The sequence below is a fragment of the Bos grunniens genome, chromosome 18, assembly GCF_055505025.1.
Source record: "Bos grunniens cultivar Pamir isolate PY7600 chromosome 18, Bosgru_T2T1.0, whole genome shotgun sequence".
Classification (NCBI taxonomy): Eukaryota; Metazoa; Chordata; class Mammalia; order Artiodactyla; family Bovidae; genus Bos; species Bos grunniens.
This window is the reverse complement of record NC_141182.1, coordinates 51,162,582-51,187,104: the sequence shown is the minus strand read 5'-3', so window position 1 is coordinate 51,187,104 and position 24,523 is coordinate 51,162,582. Positions and strand designations below refer to the sequence as shown.

The 24,523-nt window shown below is 54.6% G+C and overlaps 2 protein-coding genes across 7 annotated transcripts; one reads left to right on the top strand and one right to left on the bottom strand.

The window, feature by feature from the left end:
- Nucleotides 1-2,152: 2,152 nt before the first annotated feature.
- Nucleotides 2,153-17,343, bottom strand: DEDD2 (death effector domain containing 2). Of its 5 annotated transcripts, XR_015146118.1 has the most exons (6): nt 17,259-17,343; nt 16,284-16,650; nt 14,364-14,483; nt 11,127-11,267; nt 5,628-5,710; nt 2,153-3,351 (listed from the first exon to the last, which is right to left on the bottom strand). XR_015146118.1 is itself a non-coding variant. In XM_086352752.1 (5 exons), exons 2-5 carry the CDS (start codon nt 16,609-16,611, stop codon nt 2,960-2,962), a joined length of 981 nt encoding a protein of 326 aa, XP_086208878.1. In that variant the 5' UTR covers nt 16,612-16,650; nt 17,259-17,343; the 3' UTR covers nt 2,153-2,959. The 5 variants fall into 5 exon arrangements, 4 of the variants coding, with proteins under 4 accessions (XP_086208878.1, XP_086208880.1, XP_086208881.1 ...); XM_086352752.1 differs by lacking the exon at nt 5,628-5,710; XM_086352753.1 differs by lacking the exon at nt 2,153-3,351 and having other exon boundaries at nt 4,586-5,710.
- A 1,873-nt stretch (nt 17,344-19,216) lies between these two features.
- On the top strand, nt 19,217-24,219 carry ZNF526 (zinc finger protein 526). Of its 2 annotated transcripts, XM_086352747.1 has the most exons (3): nt 19,217-19,295; nt 21,354-21,454; nt 21,544-24,219. In XM_086352747.1, exon 3 carries the CDS (start codon nt 21,561-21,563, stop codon nt 23,592-23,594), a length of 2,034 nt encoding a protein of 677 aa, XP_086208873.1. In that variant the 5' UTR covers nt 19,217-19,295; nt 21,354-21,454; nt 21,544-21,560; the 3' UTR covers nt 23,595-24,219. The 2 variants fall into 2 exon arrangements, with proteins under 2 accessions (XP_086208873.1, XP_086208874.1); XM_086352748.1 differs by lacking the exon at nt 21,354-21,454 and having other exon boundaries at nt 19,218-19,308.
- The last annotated feature ends 304 nt before the right edge of the window (nt 24,220-24,523 follow it).

Genomic DNA, 24,523 nt, shown 5'->3' with positions numbered 1-24,523 from the left:
ACGTTCCCAAGGCCTCCTCGAGGAACGCGCTCTGCCTGAAATGGCCCTTCTCTGTCAGTCTACTGAACTCCTACTCGTCCTTCAAGAGCCAGCTCCCGGTTCATCTCCTCTGTGAAATCATGGTCCGCCTTCCTCTGAGCTCCCACAGGCCCCTATTTCTCTTGGCTGCAGCCTGTCTACGTCCTGCTCCAAAGAATCCTTCTAGAGTTCCGAAGCTCTCTGAACTCTCCGGTTGTTCTCAGAACCTGAGTTTTATCCACTTCTCAGCCTCAGGACTCTGGGAAACACCAGACGCGGGTTCCAGCAAGCCCAGGCCAACGCTCCGGGACATTCTGGAAGCGCGAGACACTGCCTCGAGGTTCCCGCCACCATGGATTCCCGGCATGCACTGCGCCTGTGCAGGCTCCGGAGGCCTCAGGCTCGCTTGGCCTCGAGGTCAGGATCACTTACTTCCGGTGTGCACGTGCCACAAAATACACACTTCCCTCCCAACGGCCCCCCTGAAAAAAGTGGAGCGGGCGGGGCCTAAATAATGGGGCGGGGCCTGTAGGGAAGGCCTAAGGAATGGGGCGGGGCTGAGCTTTAACAGGGAACTGAAGTGGGCATAGGTGTGGAGGTTGGGGCAGGGCCAGGGCCTGAATCTTGTACAGTAAATGGGCGGGGCCCACCATTCCTAAATTCAGGGTGGGAGCCTGAGGGAGAGGTGAAATGCGGGGGAGGCGAGGACAAACAGCAGCTCCCACCCGACTACCGCAGGGGTTCCAAATCTTGAAAGGTCGTGAAAACAAAGCCTATTCCCACCCCAGCCGAGCCCTCTAGCTGAGGGAAGGAGAAAGCTCATGGAAGCCCCAACTTGCCTCCCCAACCTGCCTGCAACGGCGAGAGCTGTTTTCCATCTCAGTACTTCCCTACTCCTCAGGCAAGTCACTTTCACTCTCTGAACCCATTTCCTGTCAAAAATGGTAAAATCCCTACCTTACACAGAGTGGCAAAGTATTAAACAAATCTTATTTAGGAGCCCAGAGAAGATAAATGGAGACAGTCTGGGATGGACCAGGTCTTGACTCCCGGGCAAGATTCAACTCCTGGACTTGCCACTGTATCCCTGTCTATCAACACAGGTAAGGAGTCCAGGACAGGTTCCCATGTGCAGGTTTTCAGTTCAGTTCAGTCTCTTCAGTCGTGTCCAACTCTTTCCCACCCATGGACTGCAGCACGCCAGGCTTCCCTGTCCTTCACTAACTCCCAGAGCTTGCTCAGACTCCTGTCCATCCAGTTGGTGATGCCATCCAACCATCTCATCCTCTGCCATCCCCTTCTCCTCCTGCCTTGAACCTTTCCCAGCATTAGGATCTTTTCTAATGAGTCAGTTCTTTGCATCAGGTGGCCAAAGTATTGGAGCTTCAGCATCAGTCCTTCCAATAAATATTCAGGACCGATTTCCTTTAGGACTTGATCTCCCCGCAGTCCAAGGGACTCTCAGGTATGGGAAGCACATCCTTTCCCCCAAGAAAAGCCAGCAGTTGGGAACGCTTGCCCACCCCATCCCCAGCCCTGGGCCCCTTCTCCCTCAGGAAGTAAAACCCTGGATATTGTGTAAGAAACTTGAGTTCCTACAGTCTTAAACAAGGAGTGGGTAAAGAGTAAGAAACTACAACTTCAGCTGTAGCCACAGGATACCAGGAAGAAATGCTTGCCCTCAGGAGGAGGAACAGAGATCCAGGTTTTAAGATAACTGCCTAGAAGTTGTGAGGGGTGGAGAGCCACTTGGAGATGCTTTCTAGGCAGAGAACTGGCTGCTGAGCCCTTTGGTTTCCAAACCCTTGGAACTCTGTTGGCCTTGGGAGATAAGAAGCTGGCCCACCTCACTGAGGGTTAAAAATGCCAGCACTCCCCAGAATACACAGGAGCAAAGCATGTGTGAGTAAGCCTGGGAGAGCCTTTGTGATTCCAAGGCAGTATCTCCTCCTTCGATAGATGAAACTGAAGCCAAGCGGAGGAGGGCAAGCCTGGGGCAGCAGCCAGCACATGATCGTCCAGCATCCTGCCCACCCTCCAGCCCGACACCAGGCCAGGAACTCTGGAACTGATGCCTGGCCCTGGCTCTCGCCAGCTCCTTCCTCCAGCCCATGAAGAAAGAATACAGCCCTGCTGCCCACCTGTGCCCCAGCCAGGGCAGTTTTATTGGTGCCATTGGTACAAGGCCTTGGCCAATAGCCCCAAGCCTTTGCCTCCCCCTTTTCTGAGAAGGAAGCTGGATCCTTGCCCTGGCCTCCTAGGAAATAACACATTTGGTCTGATGTGGCTGCGACACACACCTGACACCCTGGGCATAGATCTGTGTGCAAGTCTGTGTCCAGCTTCAGGAAGCAGGAGAAAGTGGAGGCCAGGTTCGTGGGTGGAGCCCCAGCTAGCTGTAGAGATGTGTGGGCAAGGTGAGCAGGCCCCAGGTGTACCCCAGCTCCAGTGCCCACTGGTGTGACTGAAGCTCAGGGCTAAGGGACTGTATAATCAGAGATCCTGAGAGAGAAGCCCGAAGGCCAAAGAAGTAAGTGGAGCAGGCCAGGGCAGGCGCCCCGGGGTGGTTTCAGAGAGGGTAGTGTGGGTGCACACACACAGCCCAGGGTTGGGAGAAAATGTGCAAGGGGCCTTTGGTGAGAGGGGTTATGCCTCCCTTCCTTTCAGATCTGCATGCCTGAGCCCCTGGCCTCCTGAAGCTGAAGGAACACACCTCAGGGTGGAGTGGGGGGTAGGGGAGGCTGGGAAGGAAACTCGGCTGGAAGTGGTTTAGGCCTCAGAGCCCACATCCTGTGGGAGGGTCTGGCGAGGGGCCTGGTGTCTGTCGCAGTCCTCGGCGCCGCTGGAGTGACAGTCCTCTAGGGGCAGAGATGGTCGACGTCCTCCAGGGAGGAGGCGGCCCAGAGGCGAGGAGGTGGGGTCAGTCCTGCCGCATCCAGGATCAGGAGGCCTCGGGCGAGCGCCGGCCCCCCTCCTCCTCCATCAGCAGCAGGCGGCGCCGGCCAGCCTCATAGTCGGCCTCGTCCACGCTGACCAGCAGGCGGACGGCCTCCCGGCCCACTGCCTCGCGCAGCGCCTCAGTCAGGAACACGCCCCGCAGGGCCTGCAGCAGGGCACCGCTCAGGTAGTCACCCCAGAAGGCGTCCAGGTAGGAGAGCTCGGAGAACTTGATGTCGCACACCACGGAGCCCAGGTCCCGGGAGCGTAGCACCGCGGTGGCCTGCCCAAACACGTCCAACTGCCGTGCCAGTGCCTGGGGCCGCCGCGAGGCCACGCCCTGCTCCAAGGCTGGCCCGTGCTCACAGTACTCTGCTCGCACCCTGAGCCGGATGTCTGTGGAGGAGGAGGGACTGGTCAGGGAGGGACCGCCACCCGCCCTCCCCTCCCCACTGCGCCTCAGCGTGAGTTGCACTGCCCCGGCCCCACATCCTTCCTCCTCCTGGTAACCACACCCAAGTGTGGGTGACACCCTCACTCAGCTTTGCTCTTGTGGTCTGACCTGCTACCTCCTGACCTGGTGGCCCTGCGCTTCCCCTCACGTGCCCCACTCCAGCCTCGCCACCTCCGTGCTCCTCCCCCCAACACCCCGCAGATTCCACCTGGCTCTGGCCCTCCTGTCCTCCAGCTAGGGATGGTCTCTCCCCACTGTCTGCAGGACTTACTCTCTCATTTCCTTCAGGTTCAAACGCCGCCTTCCCAGTGATCCTACTCTGACCATCCAATCTACCACCGCCCCCAGGCCTCTGCACTTCCCAGACCCCATTCCATTTCTGCTCCATTTCCTCCCCCGGCACTTAGCATCTTCTAACCCACCCCGAGCTTTCATTCACTGTCAAGCTAATCACCTATCTGCCCCCAATGTGAGCTCCCTGAAGGGAATTTTGTTTCTTGTTCGCTTGTATAGGTAGCCCCGTGGCACGTAGTAGGTACTCAATACACATTTGTGACAGAACCAACGCATGAATGAATGGACTGGCTTTTAGGTAACCAGCCGTCCCCCTCTTCTGCCCCCAAACAGTGAGATTCATGTGGGGCCAACCATATCCCCAGCCCCCCACCCACCAGGCAGTCACCAGGCCCAGGAGACTCAAGGCCAAACTGGGCTGGCTCTACAGAAGCAGGCGCTCTCAGTTCCACAAAGGCTGCCCAGAAGGTGGGCTCTGAGCCCAGGCCTGCTGGGGGCTATTCTGCCAGGGGCGGGGAGAAGGAAACCTATACAAGGCCAGGGACAGACAGGAAAAGACTCCTGAGTTCATCATGTGTACATGGAGCACCTGGATTTTCAGCTCTGATCAATTTCCTTTCTGCTTAAGCCAGTCTGAGGTGTGTCTGTCACTTATAACCCTGCCCACATCCACCCAAATGAGGTGGCAGCTCTGGGCAGGGGGTGGGACGTGGGACTTCCAAGGCCATCCCTATAAATGTGACCTCAGGCGTATCACTTCCCCTCAGTTCAGTGGAATGACTGAACTCCCACCTGTGAATCTGACTGCTGACTACTGATACCTACTCACAACACAGGCTGCCCTGATGATCAGGTGTAAGCTGGAAATGACAAGCAGCAGAGTCATATGAACTCATTTAATCTTCAAAGGACCCTGTGAGGCAGGCCCTAGTATCCCCCCAATTTACAGATAAGGAAATGAAGCCAGATGAGGAAAAGGGGATAACAGAGGATGAGATGGTTGGATAGCATCACTTACTTCACGGACATGAGTTTGAGTAAACTCCAGGAAATGGTGAGAACAGGGAAGCCTGGCCTGCTGCAGTTCATGGGGTCGCAAAGAGTCAGACATGACTTAGCGACTGAACAACAAATGAAAGCAAGGAGAAGTGACCTGCCCAAGGTCCCACGGGCAGGGAATGGCAGCGCGTGACAGTGCGAGGGTCAGAGGGCAGGGACCCTCCCAGGCCCAGACAGCAGCTTCAGGTCAGTGGAGCTGATCCCGCCCCAAGAGCCTTCAGGCACTAGCTATGTGACCTGGAATGAGTCACCACCTCTCTTGAGCCCAGGGTCTTGCCTAAACCAGAGGACAGTCCCTCCTGGAGAGGGTTGTTCAGACGACCATCCATCAGTGGGTGCTACAGAACGGCAGGCACCAGCAGCACGGATGCAGGGGCACGTTCACCCTCTTTGACAGATGAGGCTGCTGAAGCTCTGGGAGGGGAGTGTCAGGCCCCTGACTCCTTTCACCTTTCAAAGACTGTGTCAGCCGCAGAGCAGAAAGCAGCAGGCAGGTCCCCGCTTCCCCAGGCAACTTCTCAGCACCACCCACTTCCTCCTCCCACCCCAAACCCCAAATGCTTCCTCTTTCTGCCTCGAGGGGAAACTCACCCTCTCTGCTCGAGGCCTAGGAAAACCTGTCCAGCCTGGACCCCCAAGACTTCCCACGACACTCAGGCCTGGCTCCCTCCATCCTAGGATCAGACAAGATCTCTGGGCCCACATCCTTGACGCCTCTGAGTATCTGACCAGGCCCTCAACAGGCATGAGCTGGGAAGCAGGGGACCAGGGGGCGGGGTGGGGTGGGCGGAGCAGCACCTGTCCAAGGCCACACGGGGGTGCTCAGCAGCAGAGGCACAGAGCCAGGTGGCGGAGAATGACAGACCTTGAGGCGAGTCCCGGCTCTGCCACTCTCTAGCTGTGGGGCCTTGGGCATGTGACCTCACCTCTCTGAGCCTGTTTCCCCATCTGAAAAACATAAACAAACAAGAGGTCCCTGCTGCACGACGGGGTCATGAGGATCAAATAAGGCAACGCATGAAGCATTCGACCCAGAGCCTAGGCACAGAAGGCACCCCAAAAACAGGAACTGTGATTTCGACACTCCCCTCTACCCCCATGGCCCCTGCCTAAGCCCTGTGCCTGCTCACCTGGGCCCGAGCCAATGTCCTCCCTTGTCTCCTCCTGCAATCCCAGCTCCATCCTCCATACCCTGCCCTCCAGTCACAAGGGAAGTGCTCCCAGCACAAGCCTTACTCACAGAATGAGCTGGCCATCTCCTCTGCCCAGAATGCCCGTCACCCACCAAGGCCTGGCTCACCGGCAGCCTGGGGCCTGCAGCCGCCCAGGTGAACCGCCCCCCAGCTGGCATTTCTCCTCAGCACAGCTGGCTACTAGACATGTGGGAAAGCCTATCTGTTCACACAGAGCCCAACGGGCACGGTTGGGGTGGAAGGAGGACTGGACCAGGGGGGACCCGCACATCCCATTCATTCTTCCATTTAACAGACATTTACTAAGTGCCAGGAGCGCTGGGGAGACACAAGTGGGACTGTAAGACCTGTGAGCCGCAACCAAGGAGCACTCTGTGCGGGTCACACTCTGCGTGCTGTGCTTTGGTCAGTCATGTCTGACTCTTCACGACCCCATGGACTGTAGCCCGCCAGCCTCCTCGGTCCATGAAATTTTCCAGGCAAGAATACTGCAGCAGATTGCCATTTCTACTCCAAGGGATCTTCCCAACCCAGGGATCAAACCCGCATCTCTTGCATCTCCTGCACTGCCTGGCGGATTCTTTACCACTGTGCCACCTGGGAAGCCCACCGCACACACGTGACACTCAGTACTTACTGCACCAAGTACTCATTCACACCTGCTGACCCTTTTGATGATGCCTGCAACCTTATGAGGCTGTGCTGCTGTCCCCTTTTGTAGACGAGGAAACTCAGGCAGAGAGGGTGAGTCACCTGCCCCAGGCCACACAGGCAGGAAATGGCAGAGCTGGAATTCCAACCTAGATGCTTGCCTCCAGAGCCCAAGCTCTCAACTATCCCTAAACTGTGTGCTGCCTCTCACACAACCATACACAGAAGTCTATAATTAAAAGACATTCCAAGGGTCAGGAGAGAAAAGTATAGAGTGCGAGTTGTAATTTAGATCAGAATGATCAGAGACCACCTCTCCAGGAAATGACATTGGAAATGCAACGTGAAGGAGGACAAGGAGGTCGAGGCAAACAAGCAGTGAAAAGAGAACAGCGGCTTTCCCAGAAGAGAGATCAGTGTTTGTGAAAGCCCAGAGGCAGAGCATGAACTTGGGGCATTCATAGGCCGGGGGACAGAACGGGCGGATCACGCTGGAAAAGGGTACAAGGGGACACCTGGAGGGGCCGGGCTGACTGCGCCCTGGTAGGCTGGGGAGGCGGGAAGTCTGGGGTCTTCCGAGCTGACCGCACATCTCCGCACCTTGGTGGCCTCCTCCATAAAACCACCTCACCCCAGCACCTGTTCTCATGGGGCCACTGTGAGGATGACAAGGCTGGATGCAGGTAAAGGGCAGACTGAGGTCAGTGCCTGGCAGGTAATGAGCCCTCTGCAAGCAGCAGGAAGGAAGTGGCCTCAGGACACCAAGAAGCAGGGGGGTCAGGAACAGAGCCAGGGAGCACTGGGGGAAGGCCAGAGGGTAGCTGAATAGTTTCCTCGGGCCAGGAACATGGAGCTTTTGCCTGCGGTCCCTCTCCACAGGTAGGAAACGCTGCCTGCCCCCAGGGTGGAGGGCGGGGCCAGGTTTTCTTAGAGAAGAGAGCTGCTCCTGCCTCCTGCACTCAACTGGGCACCAGCACCCGCTTGGCTCCCCTACCCCACACCGCATCAGTCTCTCTTCAGGGGCAAAATGGGCCCCAGAAGGGAATGGGAGGGGCTTTCCAGTGGGGAATCGGGGAACATTTGAGGGACACAGGCCCCGGGAGAGCAGGTAAGCCACCGTGCGTGCCAGACCGTGTGCTGCATATAGCTGGAGCCCAGAGACGACTCTCACTCAGGTCCCCCCTCCAGGAGTTAGTAACAGGAAAAGCTGGGGACCAACAGGATGGGTACCCAGGGGAGAGCAGCCGGGACAGACTCTGTCCCCCAATGCCAGCACCTCCTCTGGACAACAGCCCGCCCTACCCCGGCTCCAGGTTCTTCCCCAAGGCATAGGCAGAAGTCCTTCAACTTTCCTGAACTAATGGACAGGGAGGAACTGTGGGGACACAGGCCACTGAAGTGAACTTGGGAAAAAAAAAGAGACTTTCCTGGCGGTCCAGTGGTTAGGGCTCCACGCGTTCACTACTGAGGGCGGGGGGTTTGATCCCTGGTCAGGGAACTAAGATCCTGCAAGCCGCACAGCACAGCCAAAATTTAAAAAAAAAAAAAAAAATCAAACCAGAATCTGATCAGGCCTCTCCAGGCCCAACTATCAATTTTTAGGAAAAACAGACAACAGAGGTACATGGTCAGTCAATCCTATCGCAGAATGTAGTTGGCAAAATCCAATCTTTGGGAAACACAACCACACAACTACCTTCAACAAATACAATGCAAGGCGGGTGGGGGAGGAACAAGACAGGGGGTGGGGGTGGGGGGTGGTGGTGGTGCGTGGGCAGGGTGGATCCGATAGATTAGGAGAGACTCAAGAGCACCAATATTTAGAATAATTAAACATTTAGGCACTGAGAAGACATTTAAGAGTAAGAAGTTACTGGGTTTTCCTTTGTGAGTTTTTTTTTGGCCGGGGGGAAGGCAGGGGGCAGATGCTGAGCTGTGCAGGTTGCAGGATCTTAGTTTCCTGACCAGGGATTGAACCTGGGCCACTGCAGGGAAAGCGCCAAGTCTGAGTCCTAACCACTGGACCACCAGGGAACTCAATTCATATCTTCTCGAGATACACAGTGAAAAACCTACCCCTGAAACTACAGGACACCTGGAACTGACTCCAAAACAACGTGGCTAATGAAACCATGGCCTGACAGTGGCAGAGGCTGGGTGCTGGGGAGCCCAGGGTCGAGGTTCTTAATGCTAGTCTGTCTGCTTCTGTTTCTTATCCAGAAACAGATGAGGGGATGGGCAAACAGACTGGGGGCAGGGGGAAGTGGAAGCAAAGCTCAGCCTGTCATTCAAGCCCTCCGATTGCTTCCCATCATTTAAAAGACGCAAAGGCCTGGCCTGAGGCTCACTGGCTCTGCAGGACAGGCCCCTGGTCACTCTCCTGCCCTGGCCTCCTTACCGCCCCCGCACTCCCCCTGCTCCAGGCTCGCCAGCTTCCGCTCCACCACTGACATGTCCCTGCTCAGGTCTCAGCTCCCGCTGTCTCTTCAACCTGAAACACCCTTCCTCGGCCATCCACACCCACCTGCCTCTCTCCCTGTCTTCTGAGAGGCATTCCTAGACCACCCTACCCTGAAAATCCATCTAGAACTGCATTTCCCATCATTCTCTATGCCCTGTCCCTGCTGGTTTCTCTCCACAGCTGACATCGTCAGTCTCTCTCTTCCTTCTCTTAGCTTTCTCCTCCCACCAGAATACAAGCCCCGTGAGGGCAGGGCCTCCCGTCCCGTCTATGGGATGTGAGCACATAGTCAGTGCTCTATAAACGCGTGTGACAACCAAATGAACAAACCCAGGCTTTTGCCCAGCCTGTCCGCTCCACATGATGGTGGACGGTATCTCTACCTCAGGGGCCATCTTGAGGACTCAAGGTCTGGAGTAGCACGCTCAGCACAGAGCACAGTGGACGAGGGATGAGGAAACTCAGAGGTCCCGTGGCTGAGTCCAGGATCCCCCAGGGCCCATTCCTCACACTCTGGGGCCCTCAGGAGTTCACTTTGGTTCTATCCCTCAGCGGAGTGCCGTTGACTGGAGGCTCCAACCCCACGGGTGGCACAGGTGAGGAGGGGGGCCCCCCTTCCTCAGGTCTGGAGGGCCTCCTTCCAACCCCAAGACTAAGCCATCTCCATTTTCAGGGGAGAAAACCTGGGCCCTACAGGGGAGAGCCTCACGCCGGCCCCACCCTGCCTGGTGAGTCAGCAGTCAGACCTGCTCACTCATCCCCTACATCAGGAACCGGTCACACCCAGGTTAACCACCTCCCCACCCTCAGTCAAGACGCTGAAGCCTCCACCAGCAAGACCGCTCCCTGGCCTCAGCTTGGCCTGCTCCCCAGGGAGGCAGAGGCTCTCCGGGCCCCCCAGCCACGGGGTGGCCCTAATTACCACCTGACTAGGGAAGAGTCACAACCAAGCAGCCACCCCCTCACGTGGGGGCCCTCTGGGGTCACGGCTGGTTCTGCTGGTCTGCTCCTCCTGACAGCACCCAGGACAGGTATCTGCAGCCTCGGCTACGGGGTGGCTTTGGTGCCCAGGGCCTGGGGGGCCGAACTGGGCACCGAGAGGAGGCAGAGCATGCGCTCCTGAGGGGTGGAGGCTCTGCAGGTGAGGAGGAAGGCCTCCCGCCCCCACTGGAGGCTGAGGTCTCCTGGGGAATGCAGAGTGCTGCCACTCCCCCTCAATCTTCCCACTTGTGATCCCATCCCCACCCAGTCCAGCCTGAGCCTCTCACTAGCTGATACCCTGTGACCGAGCCTTGTCCCACTCAGAAGGGGTACCAGAGCAGCGTGTGGAAGTGTGAGAGAGTGAGTCCTCTCCTCACAACCAGTGAGAACTTCTCATGGGAAGGTCTTCATGAGTCTGCACAGCGGAGTCCCCTACCCCACCCAACCCAACAAGTCTGCAGGTCCAGTCAGCTCTATGGTTTATTTCCATAGGTTCACCTCCTTCTCGCCTCTCCAATGCCACTACCCCAGGCCAGACCTCAGCCCCATCCGTGTTAGACTTGAAGCCACTCCACTCAGGTCCCTGCTTCCCCTTTGTTGCCTGTATTTCCCAGGTACCTGGCAGAGCATGTGCCTGTCCAGCAGTGTTCTAAACACTGTGCAAATTCTAACTCATTCACTGATTTTCTAGATGGAATCAGAGTTCACCTTACTGCCACACTAAAAGAAAAACTCCCTTGGAAAGACTTGACTTCTAGTATAAAATCTAACTCCCATCTGCCCTGAGGCCTGCCAAGCCCAACCTCTCAGGCTCTGCTTGGCTCTTCCAATAAAAAATGAAAATGAAGGTAAGGGATTGTCAGGAAAGGCCTCCTGGAGAAGGCTACACACAACATAATCCTTCAACTATGGGTGGGAGGTAGACCACCAAGATGGCTACAGAAAGGGCAAGAATTCTGCTGTGCTGAACAGGTGCCCGAGCCGCTGCCCACCCCCTGGGTGTCAGACAGGGGGGTGCTTCACCCGCCTCCAGTTCTACACTGTACATGCACTCCCCGAGGCACACACCAACACCTACCACAGGTCACTTTGCCTTCTGAGGTGGGCCGGGCTGGCTCCTGCTGCTGCTGGGGAGTGGTGGTAGCCCCCCTCCGCCGCCGTCTGGCACCACCACTGGGACGGCCCCGACTCCGCCGCTGTCGCTTAGTTGGGGGAGAACCTGAGGAGAGAAAGATGAGGTAGGCTGAGGACCAGATGACAGGTGGAGCATCAAGATGGGAGCCCAAGGAAGCGCTCAAGTCTGGACTCTGGGCTGGGGGACCCTGGGTGAGCCCCTCTGCTTCCTGGGCCAGAAGATGGAGAGTACAGACAAGTAAGCATCATGTAGGACAGGTGAGCACACCCCACCTGGCAGTTCCACCCTCAGGTGTGACTCTAGAGAAACCCTGACTACTCACACCAGGAAACAGGCAGGACAACAGCTGCGGGAGCCTGGAGCTCTGTTTATAGTTTCTAACCATGCAAACCTGAAAACAATGTAAATGTCTGACAAAAAGTGCACAGGGGAGTTTCCAAATAGATTGCTGAGTGAAAGAAAGCAAGTAGCTACAGTTTGCTACATTCTATATAAAAAAAGAGAGGAAACAAGATGTATACATTTTTTGCTATTTCTGCAAGATGAAACACTATAAGTCTATAGGGGAAATGAAATTGATTATCTACTGGGAGGGAAAGAGACAACAAAAGAAATGATACTTCTAAGAACATATTTTCTGCATATTTTAGATTTGACTTTGGAATCCTGTAACTGTTTTATGACATACTCAAAAAAATAAGGAGGCAAAATAGAGCATAAAATTAAACAGAAACAAATGAATCTACACATATATAGAATAAGTAACACACAACAGGAGAAAAGGATTTTAAGTAACTAGGAAGAACATTGTGACCATAAACTCTTAGTAGGATATACTCTGAAAACAAAAATCACACAAAAAAATCTTATGTTTCATTCAATAGACATGGTTAGCACTTTTTAAGTTTGAAATTGTTTTATTATTGTTGTAAAATGAAGCAAATAAGTCCATGTCTTAATGTTACCAAGACTTTCAGACTAAGATAAAAATGTCCTTGTAAGGACTTCCCTGGCAGTCCAGTGGTTAGGACTCTGTGATTTCACTGCCAATGATGCAGGTTCAATTCCTAGTCAGGGAACTAAAATCCCCACAAGCCAGCTCAGTGCAGTCAGGAAAACAAACTAAAAAAAAAAGGTCCTTGTAATGTTAATTTTGAACTGAAAATACTAACATGAATTTGTATTTAAAGGCACAGTTTCTAGTTTGGTTCACTGTAAGAGCCTAGAAACAATGCACCTACTCAGCCCCTGAATCTTGGTCTCTAAATACCACTGCCTCTAAGAGAAACCAGGCTTCTGGAAACAGCTGATTCCAGGGCTGGGGAAGGAAAATACAAGGGAACCCAGGACATCCTGCAGTCCTACCTACAAACCAAGAAGCACTCAAAGAACGAAGCAGAAACACCAAAAAGACACAGGAGCTAGCCAATTTGAACATCAGGAAGAATAACTGATTCTAACACTTTAAACACACAAGTATATATGAGTCCATGGTGACACTCCTCACTTGAAAAAGAGAGGGAGGGATGGATGGAAGCAAAGAGAAAAGTTAAAACTCCTTTTGAGAAAATGCCAGATAACAGACACAGGAGAGAATCAGAAAATCATCACCGTGAGAACACCAGTACAACAACTGGTTCAGGCAAAGATTTCCAACGGCTGCTAAACCCACTGGGGATGCTGCTGGGGAACAGGATGGGTAAAAATGTCATCCCACAGATTATCTACTAACCACGAAGGGAAAAATACCTCTGTACTAAGGGCAAATATACCAGATAACCAGGTAAACAAACTTGCTCGCTCACAAAAGGAAAACCAGGTCTCCTCACGTGCTCCAACGTGAAGCTGACGGCATCAACCAAGGAACATCCTGGCCAAATCCACATAACCTGAATCTAACCAACTCTCTAAACACCATTCCCAAAATACAGAGGACAGAGGTATAAGTTAAAAGATACTCTCAGGAAATTATCAGACACATCCAGAAACAATCAGGACACTAAAAAACAAGTGGCCTGGTCAATGTCATGAGGAAATAAAGAAAAAGCTACCCGGTGGCAGGGGGTGGGGGTTCTATAGTAGAGATTAAGGTGACTAACAACTGAGTGCACAACAACACATCTGTCAGTGGATCCTGAAAGTCCAGACAGTATGGAGAAGATCTGAGACAGGCTCATTAGGATACCAGAGGATTAGTGCTCATGCCCTTTCTCAGGTATGATAATGGTCTTGAAGTGGTATCAGACAATCTCCTGATTCTCAGGAGATGCCTGCTAATTTAGGGGTAAAGTGTCCTGATGCCTATAATTTACTTTCAAAGAGTTCAATAAAAAACCACAGAGTTACATACACACACACACACAAAACAAAACTGGCAAAACATTAAAATTACTGAATCAAGGTGAAAGATATGAACAAGTTCACTGTACTAATCTTTCAACTTCTCTGTGTATTTGAAATTACATTTGAATGATTAAAAACTTGGGAGAGGGGAGGAGAATAGATAAATTCACTGCCATGGCAATGTAACAAAACCAGTTAGAAACCCAATGTGAATAAATCTCAGGAACACATCCAATAAATACAGCCATGTGAAGGATAACACCTACAAGGTGATGCCATTTAAACGACAAAAAACCGTAAGAGACAACTGCACAGGTTACTTTTGGACCCAGGTCTTTGCAGCAATAAACACACAAACCCACACACAAACACAAAGGAAAATGAGACAGAATTGGGACTTCCCTGTTGGTCCGGTGGCAAGCAATCCACCTGACAATGCAGGGGACACTGCTTCGACCCCTGATCTGGGACGATCCCATGGGCCTTGAGGCAACTGAGCCCATGCACCACAACTATTGAGACTGTGCTCTAGAGCCCACAAGCTGCAACTACGGAGACCATCTGCGCAACTACTGAAGCCCGTGCACCCTAGAGTCCATGCTCTGCAACAAGAAACCACTGCAGTGAGAAGCCTGCACACCCCAATTAGAGCAGTCTGCACTTGCCACAACTAGAGAAGGCCCGAGTACAGCAATGAAGACCAAGCACAGCCAAAAATAAAATGAATATATACATTTAAAAGAGAAACAGGCAAAATCACCCCTCAGGCTCCTTTCTTGATGGGTCAGGATAAGGTAGGTTCATGAGGGTTCAGAAGGGCCAGTGAGGGACACGCACCTGTCTCCCACTGACCCTGCTCAGCATTTGAAGAACTGCTTGACTGGCGACGGCGACGGCAGCTGCCCTCCATCCTCCGTGAAGAACTGGACAAGCCATAGCTGTAGCGCTCTGGAGACACTAGGGATGGGGCAGGGGATGGAAAAAAGTATTTGAAACCTCCAGCCTCTCCCAGGCCCAGCCTCCAATTCTCACCCCTCCCCCCAAAGATGAAAGCCTGCCCCACAGGGTGCCTGAGTTCCCCAGAGGTCAAAGCCCAGACAGTCACTCCTCCTCAAACACCTCCAGCCCAGTAACTGCTCCGTGCCTCCCAGGATAGCAGACTCATCACCTCCTGGGGCCACCCAATCCATGTCTATAGCAGCACCAACTGTCAGAGCTATTCTGTAAGCTGAGTTATGGTCAGGATTCAGGCAACGCTGCCTACGCGCTCCCAACCACCCCTGGGTCTCCCTGAGGCCCTAAGGAGTAGGCAGGCCCCTGCAAGCTCCCCAAATCTTCTCTTCCAGAGCCTGACCTCCAGACACATTTTTCCCAAAATGCTGTCAGTTCTGCCTTAAGGTTACCCTTCTCCTGGTTATCCAAACCCTAGACAGGGAAGTTCACAAACGCCCTCCCCAAACTAGCCACAGCACCTCCAGTAACCCAGCCAAGGGCTCAACAGCTCACAGCCTCAGCACACAAGGGGCTCCTCACCTGCTCGGGACTGCTCTAGGAGTCCTTCCCTTACAAGGGTTAAGGGCATTAACTCTGGAGACAAACTAGCAGGATCTGAATTCCAGCTGTGTTATCTGCAAGCTCCTGTGTTACACGGCTTCTCAACTACTCTCTGCCCTTATTTCCATCTCTGCTCCTGCCACATTGGCCTCAGATAGTGCCAAACTCAGTCCCACCTCAGGACTAGACAGTCTGTCTTTCCCTATTCCTAGAATGTTTTCCTCTTGAGATCTAGACACTCGGGCAGTACAGCAGCCTCAGTTCAAACGTCACCTTCTCGGAAAGGACTTAACTGGTTATAAAAACTTAAGGGGGCGGCGTTTCACTCTGAAACACTCCACAGTTCCTACTCTCTCTGCTCCACTCTTCTGCTTCAGTCTTTCCATAACCACATCTAAAAGTAAATCATTCAAATAAAATTATCTTCATAGACTAAAATAACAGTAATAATAAGTCATTCATCTGTCTCATAGTCTGATATCGTTTAGTAGCTGCTCACCTCCAACTCTTGTGCGACCCCATGGACTGTGGCCCTCCAGGCTTCTCTGTCCATGGGATTCCCCAGGCAAGAATACTGGAGTGGGTTGCCATTTCCTTCTTCAGAGGATATTCCTGACCCAGGGATTGAACCCGTGTCTCCTGCATTGGCAGGCGGATACTTTATCACAGAGCCACTAGGGAAGCCCTCTATAGTATGATACCCCCACTAAATGAAAACCTCAGGGATCAAACATTTTGTCAGTCTCATCAAGCTGTACCTCCTGTTCCCTATTTCCCAGAGACACACAGGATTCAACTGTTATATGTGGGCAAGCTGCTTAACTTCTCTGAACCTACTGTGCTTTCCCTGTACAGTGGGGACACTGACGGGACTTCCACTTAGGATTACTGGGGTGGGGGTGGGGAGTCATAAGGTGATAGTACACATGAAGAAGGACTTACTGCTATGCCCGGCATGAAGTAAGCCCTCCGTAAACAGTGGCCACAAACATCACTACTGACGTGGCCAAATTTCACAAGCTCACCCCTCCCAAAGCCATGCCTCCTCCCTCTCGTGTTTCTCATTGATACCCTGGGAGGAGGAAAAGTGCGATGAGACACATACTGTCTGATATGGCTCTCTTCGTATCAGGCACTGGGGAGGCCCCCGAAAGCAAGGCCCTCTCCCCAGCGGAAGTCGGTCGCCCTCCCATTCCACCATACCTGGCCGACGCCGCTTGCGCGCCAGGTGCGGCAGCAAGTCGTGGCGGGACAGTAGGCGCAGGAGTTGCCCCAGCAGCCTCAGGTTGCTCTCGTCGCACTGCCCGCGGCGCTCCAGCTCCAGCAGCAGCTCCAGGCCACTGCGGGCGCGGGCCAGGCCGCCGGGGGCACCCGGGACCTCGTCCAGCAGGAAGGCTAGCAGCTCCAGCTCGCACTCGGTCAGCTGCCCGCCCACCACCTCGAACATACGGTGAAGCGATAGCATCCCGTAGTAGTCCAGACACTCATCCTCCTCCCAGCTCGGGGCCGGGGTCGACCCGGTCAGCGCCATACCCGGGGGAGCGGGGCAGAACAAGCTCAGAACCAGGGCCTAGAACCCACACAGCGAGCAGGAGGCAGCGGTCAGCGACGCGGGGACCCAGACCTCAACCCCTGCCAGTGCGTGTCCCCAGCCGCGTCCAGCCGGGCAGGGCCACCCTCAGTCCCAGCCCTTGGAGCCTCCCCTCTCTGCCACAAGAGAATGGTATCGCCCGAGGTCCCCTAGTAACAGGTCCAGACTCCAGACCCCGCTCATCCTCCTACCACTCGGACTGGCCAGACCCGAGGGCCCCTCCCTAGGTGGTATGTTCCGAACAAGCCTCCCAACACAGCAAGTGACTCGGTCCGAACAAGCCTGGGGGCCCGACGCGGGGCACCCCGCCAATCGCCCTTTGTGAGCAATACTGTCCGGACATGCTCCTTGGCTCCGTCCAGAGGTACTGTCCGATCGGCCATACAGGTCAGCCTAAGTGGTACCGCCCGAAAGTGACCCTCTGTCCCCTACAATGAGACCGACCAAAGCCGCCCTTCGCCCCACACAGGTGGCGCTGTCCGAATCCGACCCTCTTGCCCTGGAAGGGCGGTACCTCCCTCTCCCCAGCACCCAGGTGGTCCCGTCTACCCGCCACTAGTCGCTTGTAGGCCTCTCTATAGCCTTACCGAATTCCGGCGTCTCACGACTCCCAGGCGACGGCCGCAGCCACTTGTTTTGGATCTTTCTGGCACCTTCTCTATTATTACGCCTGCGTCACCTCGCCCCTCCTCCTTCGCCCAACTCGCGCAGGTGCGACCGCCACGCCCCTTAAGCGCAAGCGCAGAGCTTCCAGGCCCCTCCCCTGGGTCCGCCCCCAACCGTAGTGTCTGGCAGGCCTGTGCTGCGCCTGCGCAGAGCGAAAGTGGCGCCGCAACTGGGCTGGAGTTGGTGGTACCCTTTTGCAGGGTCGACTCGAGCTACAGTGTCCTTGTTGCCCCACATCCCGACCTGCTGAAACTACTCATGTCATGGACTACAACCCCCTCCTAATCACGACCTAGAAGCCCACGTTACCACTGTTTTCACCTGCCCGTGGCAAAGGACCATAATCACGATCGTCCTGGCTCTGGGTAGTGCCAAGACTCCTTATGATCAGGACTTGGACTTCCCTCCATTAGACTGCCCCTTACTTCTACTGGCAACCTATACCCCATCTGTGCCATCTCGTGATCCTGACTGGAATCCCACCTCATCCCACCCTATAAATTCCTTCCTCACTCAAGGCTAGGACTCTCCGTCTCATTTAAGGAGCCAGTACCTCCTTCTTGATTGCAATAGGCCCCTACATCTTGATTGTGCACTTCAGGATGGTGTCCGTCATGACTCCCCCGTTACAGTCAGAATCCCCTCCAGGAACTCTAACGCCCTGCCCCCCAAACCCTTTAAAATCTCTGACCTCCAAGGTCACAGGGAACTCTCAATACGCCTCTAATCTGCACCTACCAATTTCACTCTGACAAAAGCAGGTCTATATCAAGAGAGTTGGTGTCAAGGCTGCATGTCTAAGTACTACCACCCCCCACCCCCACCAACCCTGCGGCAGAGCCCTGGACGTTTTGGCCATCCTGCCCCTTCCCCACTTGGGTGACTCAAGGTGAGGGCCCTCAAGTGTCTTGGGACAGGTTCTGGGACCGGTTCCCATCCCCTTGGGACTCCTGGGTCCTGCCTCGCACTGGCTATAGCAGTAACCTCGGAAGAGTTCCTTCCCCTCTCTTTTATGGTTCTTTGCCACCCTACGGACTGTAACCCGCCAGGCTTCTCCATCAATGGGATTTTCCAGGCAAGAACACTGGAGTGGGTTGCCATTTTCTTTCTTTTTTTTTTTTTTTTTTGGGGGGGGGGTTCCATTTTCTTCTCCAGGGGATCTTCCCACCCCAGGGATCTAACTCAGGTCTCCCGCATTGCAGGCAGACTCTTTACCCTCTGAGTCACCAGGGAATCCCTTCTCTTATGGCAATTGTCACCTCTCGAAACCCAGTCCTGGGCCAGACACACAGTAGGCGTCCAATAAGTGAATATCATTAAATTCACCGAAGAGTGGGAGGGAAGGGAAAGCAATTTTACAAACAGGGAAGGACTATGTCCAGGTTAGATGGGTTATAGTGAGCATCCGCATTATATCAGGCCCTGTGTTGAGTGCTTCTACCTGATTGATTTCATCCAACCCCCTCAACAGCCTTTGAGGTAGATTTGATTCAAGCCCATTTTATTCAGGAGTAAAAGTGAGGCCCACAGATGGGAAATACCCCAAGTGTGTTTGACTCCAAAGTTGTGCTCTCAGACATGTTCGGTCTCTTCAGCTATAAAATTACACTTCTGTTAAGGTCTCTTGCCACCCAGTCCACTCCAGGGTCCCTTGCTTTCCCGTGATGCCATTTCTTTCCACTCAACTTTCAGACTTGGCGGTAGAGCTACCCAGGAGAACTGCGCAGGCGCTTCTCCGAGCCCGGAGCCCCGCCCACAGGGCACAGTTGCGTGCGTGGAGAAACTCGCCGAGCCCCGCCTGAGCGTCCACGCGCAGGCGCAAGGGCGCGTGCCCTCCGCTTTCGGCTCTGATTGGCTGTCAGGGGTAAGGGAGCCGCCCAATGGGAGGTGTGAATAGTGAGGGGTCCCGCACGCCTGGAACTGAGGGTCTGTGTCAAGAGCGGCGGGGGCTGCAGGAGGTGAGAGAGACGGGTGAGGGCGCCCCGGGGCGGGCCGGGGAAGAGAACGCTGGGCATACGGAGAGGGCGGAGGGAGAACGAAGGGGACACCGAGGGTCGAGGAGCTTTGGGGCCTGCGCTAGGGCGGGAGCGGCGCGGAGTGGAAAGAGCGCTCCTTCCTCGGTGCCCTGTAGTGTTGACTGAGCGCCTGTGGCGTGCAGGCCCCCCGCTGTTTGCAGGGCTCTCTCAGGCTGCGGCGTTGATAAGTTTGGTCAGAGAAAAGGGTTGTGTCTCAGAAAAGTTGAACTTCCAGACCCCTGGGGGGCTCTTTTTTGAAGGACTTTTGTTGATTCCCTAAATAAACCCATCTTTCTCCTCAGTAGTTCACAATCCAAGATTGGGAAATGGGAAATGTTGACTAGGAAAGTCCACACTTCGGGTCTTTTTACACATTTACTGGGTGCCTCCTGTGTAAAAGCCTTGCACCAGGCGCTGGGCCTCGCTAAAGGGGAATTCTCTTTTGGCACCAGAGCTGTAAACAATGAAAAGTTGAACTCTCAGGCCCCTGGTTTCCGGGAAGATCCGTTGTTGAATGGCTTTTGTGTGCCAGGGCCCCGGGCAACTCAAAATTAGGGAAGGAGTCAAAAAGTTAGCTCTTGGGCTTTTAATGAATCATTTACGCAAGGAGGATATATTGGACACCAGCTGATAGCAGGGCCCAGTGATGGGCCTTGTTATTGTGGGAATTCATAGTTTAATAGGAGGGCTGGTCTGGTGGGAAAAGTGGAATGTGCACAGAGACCCTTAAATTCTCAGAGCCTCACTTCCTGAAAGGAGCATTATTCATTCAGCAAATATACTCAGTGCCTATTGTGATGAGACCTCTGGGAGCTTAACATTTTTAACTCTGTCCCAAGTTTATGATATTTATGATAATGGAGGTGGCACAGGATACCATAAAAACCCCCAAGGAGGGACTTCCCTGGCAATACAGGTTATAACTCCGTGCTTCTAGTGGAGGGGGCAGGTTCGACCCCTGGTCGGGGGCAGATCCCACATGCTAAAAGGTGCAGAAACTTTTGTGTGCACACCTGAAAGCTGAACTCTGGCACTAACAGATGAGTTGAAGAAGAAATGGAGATGGTGGGGATTATATTTGGAAAATTACTACTGAGGCGTGCGTGGGGGCAGTCTGAAGGACTCTGTACCCCATTGTGTGAAGGGGCCTGGGTTGGGTTGAGCCTACACCAATAGAGGGAGATAGGGGGCACATAGAGGGAAGTTCAAAAGTTAAAATCCCTGCACTTGATCAGTGGTTTTGTTGATGACAGCAGCCCCTACAATGCATCACATCTGCCTTGCCAGCCTTCTCAGTCTGATGAGTTTATCTCAAGTTCATGATATTTGCTATGATGGAGGTGGCACAGAATACTATAAGAACCCCAAGGAGGGACTTCCCTGGTGTTGCAGTAGTTATAAGTGTAGGGGGCACAGGTTCAACCCCTGGTTAGGGCAGATCCCACATGCTGAGAGATGCAGCCAAAAAAAAAAAAAAGAACCCCAAGGAAGAGGGAGTGGCCACCACCCTGTGGATATAGATATGTTATTTAAAAAGACTTCACAAAAGGAAATGCTGGGTGGGAGTTTGTTAGACAAGAAGAGAAAACTTTCTTGCCAGAAAGAATAGCAGCATCAAAGACTTAGAACAGGAAAACATTTCTGGAGAATTACAAGTAATGATTCTATCTAACCTTGATCAAGTACCAGGGACTTTGTGGTCATTAGTACTTGTAGCCCATTTCACAGGTGAGAAGACAGTCTCAGAGAGACAAAGTAAGTGGTGGAGCTCAGATTCAAGCCGAGGGCAGTGTGGTTCCAGAGCCTGTGCTCTTAAACTTTGCTGCATCCCTTTGTGTACACATAGATGGAGGAAAGATGCTGCGAAGAGAGGACATGCACAGGCAAAAGCCAGCAGGCCCCTAAAGATACATTATGTTCTTGGAAAGGGTGTGACCAGCTCTCTGGGTAAGGAGGGTGGCCTCAGAGGCCAGACTGAGGAGGGCTGTCTCCCTCTTGCAGATGCCTGGGCGCCATGGGGTGCAGTTCAACTACAGAGTCATGGGCTCACTGAAGACTGAGGTATAAACATTGGATCCAGACTTGCTGATTGGTAGAGACTGGTGAGTGATGACGTGGGCAAGGGAACTCCTGAGACATCCCCCCTCCCCTGAGTTCCTGGTGTCTCATTAGGCCCCCCTCCTTTCTCCAGGCACCACCTTCCGCGCAATGGCAGAGGTGGTGGCTGAAGTGGCTGAGGTAGCTGAGATGCCGACACAAATGTCACCAAGGGTAATGGAGATGTCAGCACCGATATTAGGGGAGAAGATGGAGCTGTCAACGGAGCTGACTGAGATGACACCTGGGGAGGCCGTTGCCTCCTCCCTCTTCTTCCAGTTCATGTGCTCTGAATGTGGCAACCTCTACAACACGCTGGAAGAAGTCCTCTCACACCAGGAGCAGCACGTGCCCACTGTCACAGAGGAGGAGGCACTGACCACCCAGGACACTGGCCTGGAGCCGGAGCTGGTGCCAGGCACTGAGGAAGGGCCTTTCCAGTGCAGCGAGTGCAGCCAGCTCATCCTCTCCCCCAGGGAGCTCCTTGCTCACCAAGATGCCCACCTGCGGGAGTCTGCAAGCCAGATCCAGTACCAGTGTGGAGACTGCCAGGAGCTGTTTCCCTCACCTGAGCTGTGGGTGGCTCACCGCAAGGCCCAGCACCTTTCCACTGCAGCAGCTAAACCTCCGGTGCCGCCGCCTCTGCCTCCCGTCACACCACCACCTCCACCCCCTGCTCCACTTGAAGTCAAGATGGAGCCCTACGAGTGCCCCGAGTGTTCTACCCTCTGTACCACCCCCGAGGAGTTCTTGGAGCATCAAGGCACCCACTTTGACTCCCTAGAGAAAGAAGAGCACAATGGGCTAGAGGAGGAGGAGGAAGATGATGAAGACGACAATGAAGAGACAGAGGAAGAGGAAGAGGCAGCAGCCGAGGTTGGTGACGATGCAAAGGGAGGTGACAAGTCTGCAGCTGGCCAGGCCCAGGGCAGTGGGGATGGTCCCCCACACTGTACCTCAGCAGGGACACGCCGGCGACACCGGCGGGCATCCCACGGCCCAGCCTCAGCGGCTCACCCCTTCTACTGCAGCCAGTGCCAGCGAAGCTTCAGCTCTGCAAACCGGCTTCTGGCTCATGGGCGGGCGCACGTGGGTGGCACCCATGAGTGTACGACCTGCTCCAAGGTCTTCAAGAAAGCAGCCTCCCTGGAGCAGCACCTGCGGCTGCACCGAGGTGAAGCCCGCTACCTCTGTGTGGACTGCGGCCGTGGCTTTGGCACGGAGCTCACTTTGGTGGCCCATCGGCGGGCCCATACTGCCAACCCACTGCATCGCTGCCGCTGTGGCAAAACATTCAGCAACATGACCAAGTTTCTCTACCACCGGCGCACGCACGCAGGCAAGAGTGGGGCACCCCCCTCAGCAGCACCACCCACGGTAGCATCTGCGGTGGCCTCCCTGGCTCCAGCCGAGCCCACACCTCCCCCCCCAGCCCCTCCCACCCCACCTGCCCAGCTGCCTTGCCCTCAGTGCCCCAAATCCTTTGCCTCGGCCTCCCGGCTCTCCCGGCACCGGCGCGCCGTCCACGGGCCCCCTGAGCGGCGGCACCGTTGCGGCGTCTGTGGCAAGGGCTTCAAGAAGCTGGTCCACGTGCGCAACCATCTCCGGACACACACGGGCGAGAGGCCCTTCCAGTGCCATGCCTGTGGCAAGACTTTCGCTTCTCTGGCCAACCTCAGCCGCCACCAGCTGACCCATACAGGCGTGCGTCCCTACCAGTGCCTGGACTGTGGTAAGCGCTTCACACAGAGCTCTAACCTGCAGCAGCACCGGAGACTGCACCTGCGGCCAGTGGCATTTGCCCGCGCGCCTCGCCTTCCCATCACTGGACTCTACAACAAGAGCCCCTACTACTGCGGGACCTGTGGCCGCTGGTTCCGTGCCATGGCGGGCCTGCGACTGCATCAGCGGGTCCACGCCCAAGCACGGACCCTGACACTGCAGCCTCCCCGGTCGCCCCCTCCTGCCCCGCCCCCACCCCCCGAGCCTCAGCAGACGATCATGTGCACCGAGCTCGGGGAGACCATTGCCATCATTGAGACGTCCCAGCCACTGGCCCTTGCAGACACGCTGCAGCTGTGCCAGGCAGCCCTGGGGGCCTCTGAAGCAAGTGGGCTGTTGCAGTTGGACACAGCCTTCATGTGACACAGTTAAAGATCAACAATAAAAAAATTTGGTTGCAAAACAAGTATGGGCACCTCTGGGGAGAAGGGGATCACCCCCTGACAAGCCACTTTGGTGCCCACTGGGTGCCAGCATCCATCCTGGCCTCTTCCCTACTGACTTTTCAGAACGGCCCCATCAGGTGTCACCTTTCTCTGCCTGAGGGGACACTGAAGCTCTGAGACACCATACAATGTGTCCTAAGCCACCCTACTGCGTTGCAAAATGGGGTTCTCCAAGACTCTTCGCTCCGTGTCACCCTGGTGCCTAGGAATGTCAGGTAACCTTTCCTGAGCCCCGACCATCTGCCAGGTCTCTGCTGGGCACTGTCACATTCCTCTTCAGGTCCTCTGCTTGTTCTCCACCGCCCGCCCCTACCCTTGCCTTCCCTGGACTCTGGGATCCCTGCATTTGGCTCTGCCTGGTGGAAGAAGGTACTTGACTTCTCTGGGCTTCTTTCATCTCACTTCCAGCTGAAAGATGGGTATTCAGCTGCAGATGGGTGATACTGGAGACCCAGACATGAGTCAAGACAGGGGTTGTGCCCCAAGAGCCATACACAGGGGTTGGAGGAACACACCCAAGTACAGATGGCCTTGTTCCCTGAGTGTCTTGTTGATTTATTGAGCCTGGGTGTCGTAAGACCCACCCTCTGTGTGCTGGGGCCCAAAGACGAGTCAGGCGTCTGCGGTGCCTGAGGCGGGGCAGGCACACTTCAGCCCCAGGGTCCCCAGGGCAGCAGTGGGGAGGTGTAGGGACAGTAGGAGCCCGGAGCAGGAAACAAACCTCCATGGTAGATCGGGGGTCAGAGACTTCTAGAGGAGATAGTCCTTGAAAAGGCAAACATCTGCTTGTAGAAGAGGAAGGAAATACTACAGGCAGACACCACCGTGAGGCGTTGAGTTCTCGGT

Coding starts and splice junctions, on each gene's coding strand:
- ZNF526 (XM_086352748.1), top strand. CDS start 19,218: ATGGGAGGTGTGAATAGTGAGGGGTCCCGCACGCCTGGAACTGAGGGT. Junction 19,309..21,543: donor GCAGGAGGTGAGAGAGACGG/GTGAGGGCGCCC, acceptor TCCTTTCTCCAG/GCACCACCTTCCGCGCAATG.
- DEDD2 (XM_086352752.1), bottom strand. CDS start 16,611: ATGGCGCTGACCGGGTCGACCCCGGCCCCGAGCTGGGAGGAGGATGAG. Junction 14,484..16,283: donor GCGCAAGCGGCGTCGGCCAG/GTATGGTGGAAT, acceptor CCCCATCCCTAG/TGTCTCCAGAGCGCTACAGC. Junction 3,352..11,126: donor AGAAGGCAAAGTGACCTGTG/GTAGGTGTTGGT, acceptor CCTCCTCCACAG/ACATCCGGCTCAGGGTGCGA.